The 6,477-nt window shown below is 36.1% G+C and overlaps 1 protein-coding gene across 1 annotated transcript; it reads left to right on the forward strand.

The window, feature by feature from the left end:
- Positions 1-2,734: 2,734 nt before the first annotated feature.
- On the forward strand, positions 2,735-5,037 carry LOC105975416 (PKS-NRPS hybrid synthetase cheA-like). Its single transcript, XM_088817557.1, has 4 exons — positions 2,735-2,835; positions 3,205-3,925; positions 4,021-4,527; positions 4,620-5,037. The coding sequence occupies exons 1-4, from the start codon at positions 2,805-2,807 to the stop codon at positions 5,035-5,037; spliced, it is 1,677 nt and encodes a 558-aa protein (XP_088673683.1). The 5' UTR covers positions 2,735-2,804.
- Positions 5,038-6,477: the final 1,440 nt, after the last annotated feature.

The following is a 6,477-nucleotide window of genomic DNA, read 5'->3' on the forward strand; positions in this document are numbered from 1 at the left end:
CAAAATAGATAGTTATCAACACATACGTATGAATGTTTTTTTTTACTGAATGAATTTTACCTGGTGCTGCGTAGAACAAACCGTATGAATAATACGCGTAATTTTTTCTTACCCAACCCACTCTACATGCATGTGGTTATGTACGAAATTAAACACTCAAAAGAATATTCAATGTAATATGTATAAATTTAGCCTGTCTGATAAAACTCAATGTTCCTACCTACCATTTCTACAGTATTTATGTAATTTGCAACTAATTTCTTATGGTCCTTTCAATCAAGGGTTTATTGCATTCAACATCTCTATGTTTACTCGAATTGTCACAAAATACTTCGACCGAAAAAGTGGAACTGAATCAAATTTTTTTAACAAACCCTGAAAAATCACCATTTAGGGAGTTGTGCGATTAAAAAAATGTTTTACAAGGGAATGCTTGCTAATATTTATAATATAAGGAGTTTTTAGCAATTCGATATAACAAACAAAAAGATATTTTACAATAAGATGAAATTTATTGTACCATTTATTTTTGAATCGTTACATGATTCTATACATCTCTCAACATCGACCACGCATACGAATTACATGAGACACGAGTAAAGAGCAATTTGAAGCCAGTTAGATCGATCAAACGCGTGGATTACCCCGATAAACGTATCAGTCGCTTCTAAAAGTGACCGAAAGTGGGCCAGACGACGGCGAGAGGGAACAATAAATATATATTTTTCGTTAGAAATTAGTTTTCTCAAGTTGAATAGTCAGAGTACAAAAGAAAATATTAGGCACATGCCATTTAAATTACCCCAATTTTAGCTGTGTGTTTTATTAATGAGTTGTCTATGCTCTATGGGTGCTTGCTGTCAATGTATTATTGCAAAGCAATTAAATCTGACAATGCTTTTATGATGCATCAAAAAATCTGACTAAATGGAATTTACATGCTCATTTTTCTGGTTACACCCTTAAGTTTTTATCAATGAGCTTTAAAATTGTTCGATTTATATATATATGCCTATAGAAATCTACTCGTTTCCGTGTTGAGACATATTAATGTTAAGATGTTAATGATGTTGCAACGTTAATTCGTATGTGACTACAAAATTTAACTACTAAAAACAGAATAAATTACACAAGAATCAAATATGGTTCGGACATAATTGTGGCATAATGCGTCAACGAGAACCTGCTGACAAGATTTCACTAGTTGAGAATTAAATGTACAATAATTGGACTACATAAAAACATTAATGATCCCCTCCTTATATTATATTCCATTCTTGCACATAACTCGAACGTGTTATTCTCACAACAGTTCATCCATCCGTACGCTTGGACTCCATCCAATGATGAACTCCCGGATTGACCTCTCCCGATGTGGCCTCGTAGAAGAAACTCAAATTGTTGCAATACTTGCAACGTACAAACAGGGTTGCAACACATGTTTGATTCTTCTGACTTATATAGGCAGGGAAACAAGTCTCATAAACCTAGCTTAAACCTCAAGAAATCAATCACAAGGAAATGAAAGGCTTAATTCCACTTTTCACCCTTAAATGTACCATTTTGGCACTTTGCACCCTCGAAACAAATTAATAGCATTTTGCACCCTCGAAACACAATATATCATGCATAATGCACTCCATATGAGTTTTTAAAGCAAATAAAAGGAATTTAATATTTTTAGTAGTATTTACAAGTTATATTTTTTATCACAAAAAATATTTTATGAAAACAAAAATCCTTCAGCTATTTCGTTGTCAAGTTATCTGAAAATCATATTTTCTTCCAAATATTTCTACCTAATATTTCAACCAATTAGAATAAAAGATCTATCAATCAGATAATTTAGTGATGAAAGTTTATTTGATTTTATTTTGTAAGAAAATATTTTTTTTCAATTATTCGGTGTTATTTATATTTTTTTGCACTTTGTCCGCTCGTAATTAGATTGGAGGTTGAAGAACATAACAATTTAATTTTTTATTTTGCACCACACCCCGGAAGAAAAAAAAAACTCAATAAAAAATGAATTATCCTTTAAAATTCAATTAAGAGTGCATTGTGAACGAGGTATTGTGTTTTGAGAGTGCAAAGTGCTATTATTGTTTTTTTAAGGGTGCAAAGTGCCAAAATACTCCATTTCAAAGGAACAAAGTGGGATAAAGCCGAAATAAAATCCTTACTAGAATTAATATTTTTAAATTCAAACTTTTTAAAATTTCACAATTAAAAAAATGGAATAAAATCAATGACAGTCTTCTGCACCAAGCAACCCACCTTCAAAATACTCTACGAAGTCAACCCGTTACCCACAATACGGATTCGAGAATTTGGTGCCCGGCAAAAAACATTTACAGATGTTTATTAAACATTTATTAACTATAACAATTTGATAATATTACTTCCTTTTCTAACCTACTTACGTTTATCTAGAAACAATACTCATCATTTATAGTGAAAACACGATGGATTGTTATCATGTATTTGTTTAAATAATTAATTTTTCCACTTTTAAATTTTTATACCGTGCATCGTACGGGATAAATACTAGTATCTAAGAAAGAAAAATATCATTAAGAAAGAAAATAGCTTTAGAAATTAAAGTATCATGATACACCGATGGTCTTTTAAGTGAAAGGGAGTTGATATACGCAGGCCAAATTAAACATTCAGGCACATTTTTACCATGATTTTTTACCTTTTTACCATAACTATTTACCTTTTGTACTATTTCTACCAAATCCTATAAAATATAAAACTCAACATTCAAAGTGAAAAATTTCAGATATTCAACAATTTTTGCGATGGATCCAAACAACTTAGACCCGAATGTAAGTTTTTCGTTTTTTTCCCGAAAATTCATCTACTCGTGTGAATTTACGCGAGCACTTGCCAAGTGCTCGTGTAAATTCACACGAGTAGATGAATTTTATTTTTTATTCATGTGCTCGTGTGAATTTACGCGAGCACTTGGCAAGTGCTCGCGTAAATTCACACGAGCTCATGAACAATTTTTTTATTTTTTTTTAATTAGCTCGTGTGATTTCACACGAGCAGAGGAGGTTTGCTCGTGTGAAATCACACGAGCAGAACGTCTCTGTTCGTGTGAAATCACACGAGCAACACAAATTTTTTTTTTTTTTTTTTTTTAGTTTTATTTTTAGTTTTATAATTTGCTAACTACATTAATATAAAAACAAGAAGTATACATAGATGTGGATGAAGATATTGAAACATTCGAGCTACATGATTTCAGTGAATTTTTCACAATTTCGACTGCATTTGATAGTAAAGATGCACTAGTCGAGTGGGCGATGAATATGGCCATCAGTCATGGACATGAGATTAGGCGACAGTCTTACCACGAGGGCCGACAATATTTGACTTGTAAAAGAGCCTATAAGAGTCGAGGAAAAAATGCAGAGGTCAAAACAAGCCGGAAGTCCGGTACAATAAAGTGTAAATGCCCTTTTGCGCTATGGGGTAAAGAGGGTCGTGATGGATTATGGCGCCTTACCATCAAAAATGGCAATCACAATCATAATCCTCATAAATATCCACAAGGACTACGTTCGCTAAGTCGCCTGACTGAAGAGCAACGAGAAGTGACAAAGATACTGAAAAAGAGCCATGTGAAGCCGAAGGAAATTTTGCATCATCTGAGACAGATGAATCCGGATACGGCTGCGTCCTTGAGAGATGTGTACAATGAATCACAGAAAATTAGACGAGAGGAAATGAAAGGAAAAACAGTTATACAACATCTGTGGCACGAACTAAGTGAGAGTGGATACAGCAAATGGCATCGAACAAATCCAGCTGGTGATACAGTGCAAGACGTTATGTTTGCGCACCCTGATTCAATAAAGCTTTTGCAGTTATTTCCATACGTCATCCTGATGGATTGCACGTACAAGACTAACAGGTAATAATTATTTAAATGTGAATTACATTTATTATATATATATATATATATATATATATATAAGAGTTGACTAAATTATAATTACCTTCATGTAGATATGAAATGCCTCTTTTGGAGATCATTGGGGTTACTCCCGTGGGAAGGAACTTCACTATTGCCGTTGCTTTTATGTCACGTGAAGATGGGGACACTTATGCATGGACATTGCGATGTTTGCGAGACATATTACCAATCGGGATAGAACCAGAAGTGATACTGACAGATCGTGAGCTGGGCCTACTGAAAGCATTGCCAAACGTGTTTCCACATTCGCATCACATGTTATGTTTATATCACATAAACAGAAACGTTGAGGCAAACGCGTCAAAATTCTTGGGTAACACCAAGTTGGGTGTACTGTTCCGGAGGACGGTGTGGGCAAAGTTAGTCGAATCTGAGACTGAGGAAGAATACGAATGCAACTATAGAGAGATAGTTAGTTTGTACGGGCAATATCCGAAGCTGATAACTTACATCAATGAAACGTGGTTGATTTATAAGGAGAGATTTGTTAAGTGTTGGACCAACAACATCGTTCATTTCGGTAACACGACGACTAACAGGTATATAAATTGATTTTACTATAAACTCGTTACGTACAATCTTTTATACACATGTTACATTTATTCATTATTTGAGTGTTTTCTCGAAACAGAGTAGAGAGTGCACATCGTGCATCGAAGCGTTGGATCCAAACATCGACTGGAGCTATGGATACAGTTCAAAATGCACTAGATGCGCAAGTTGACCTTCAAATTAATGAATTGAAGGTGGAAAACGAAAGCAGTAGAACAGTCAGGATGTACAGTACTTCACTGTCGTGCTTCGGTGCTTTGGTATGTAACGTATCACACAAAGCACTGGACCTGTTGGATAAAGAGTACGAAAAGTTGGAAAAGAATCCGGATAGTTGCAACTGTTACCTAAGCCGAACCCACGGACTCCCGTGTGCGTGTATGATTGCTGTTAAAATTGCCGAGGGAGATACTTTTTATCCGCAAGAGTTACATCCATTCTGGAGAACGTTGGTTGTCGAGCCGAAGTCGGATCCATGGGAGGACGTTGACTTCTAGGCATAGGTAGTACTGTATTATTGTAATTTTGTTTACGTTGTTATCGGATTTACTTATTTAGTTATTTGTACGGATTATAATTATGTTGTATCGAACGAAATTATATTTTAATTTGTATTATTAACGAAATAAAAAAAAAATAAAAAAAAAAAATATTGGTGTTCGTGCGTTTTCACACGAACAGAGGTGTTCTGCTCGTGTGAAAACACACGTGCAAAACGCCTCTGTGCGTGTGAAAACGCACGAGCGTATTTCCACGTAATTTTATTTTTTTTAATTTTTTTTTTAAATTTATTGTTTTTAAAAAAAACCGAAAAAAAAAATAAAAATAAATAAAAAAATTATTGGTGCTCGTGCGTTTTCACACGCACAGAGGCGTTTTGCACGTGTGTTTTCACACGAGTAGAACACCTCTGTTCGTGTGAAAACGCACGAGCACCAATATTATTAATTTTTTTTTTTTATTTCGTTAATAATACAAATTAAAATATAATTTCGTTCGATACAACATAATTATAATCCGTACAAATAACTAAATAAGTAAATCCGATAACAACGTAAACAAAATACGGGCAAATAAGAAAAATCCGCAAATCCAAAATGAAACATCCGTACAAAAAACTAAATCCGAAAACAAACAACAAATCACAACACACGAATACCAATTGTCAGGTGCAAAAAATCCGAAACTAATACATAAATAGGTAACATGTCCTACTGTCCACCCCTCGACCCCCGACCCCGAGTCCTTGGACCTCCCCCGCGACCCCTCCTAGGTAAGAGACGCAAATAGTGGGCGTGTGGCGTCAACAAGTCCCTCAACTGCGGCTGAATGCTCAGGAATGCCTCAGCTGCGTCGTCACCAGTCAAACCGAACACGATCGGAACTAGGAGCCGAGCTATGTCGTTGGCGAACGGCTGGTCTGGCGGCACCGCAGCAACAACCCGTTCTGCAGGCGGAACTCTATCAGGGTTGCTAATGAACCGGTGCGTCCGCTCGATGTACCACTTCATGTACTCCTCGACAACTGTTTCCGGCGGCCAGGCTTCAGGGTATTGCGACAGGTCAATGAAGTTGGCGTACTCGTTCTGCCACATGCCGCCAGGACCGTGGAAAGTGACTTTGTATCCCGCGCCAAACAAGCCGCGGTTATGTGGCAAGTTCGATTCAATTATCGGGAAATGAATAGTCTGGACTCTTCCAAACTGCCGCAACCCTCGGTCGGGCATGTACGGCTCCACTATATCCATGAACTGTATCGTGCCGTAATACATGCTCCGAGGATGTAAGTAATGTGCACCGGTACCATACGGGGTCCAACAAACCTAAGCATATTTTAAACTAATTAGAAAAATCCGTGACTCTACTATAGACATAATTAGAAAAATTATTACTCACATCTCTTTCGGTCATGGCGTCGAGTATTTTCCGGTATTCCT

The sequence above is a fragment of the Erythranthe guttata genome, chromosome 4 (assembly GCF_056151865.1).
Source record: "Erythranthe guttata isolate IM_541 chromosome 4, IM_541, whole genome shotgun sequence".
Classification (NCBI taxonomy): Eukaryota; Viridiplantae; Streptophyta; class Magnoliopsida; order Lamiales; family Phrymaceae; genus Erythranthe; species Erythranthe guttata.

What these genes read in the sequence shown, in the direction of transcription:
- LOC105975416 (XM_088817557.1), top strand. Translation starts at nt 2,805, where the DNA reads ATGGATCCAAACAACTTAGACCCGAATGTAA. An exon ending in CAACTTAGACCCGAATGTAA is followed by an intron (nt 2,836 to 3,204) that starts GTTTTTCGTTTT and finishes AAAAACAAGAAG; the next exon opens with TATACATAGATGTGGATGAA. An exon ending in TGCACGTACAAGACTAACAG is followed by an intron (nt 3,926 to 4,020) that starts GTAATAATTATT and finishes ACCTTCATGTAG; the next exon opens with ATATGAAATGCCTCTTTTGG.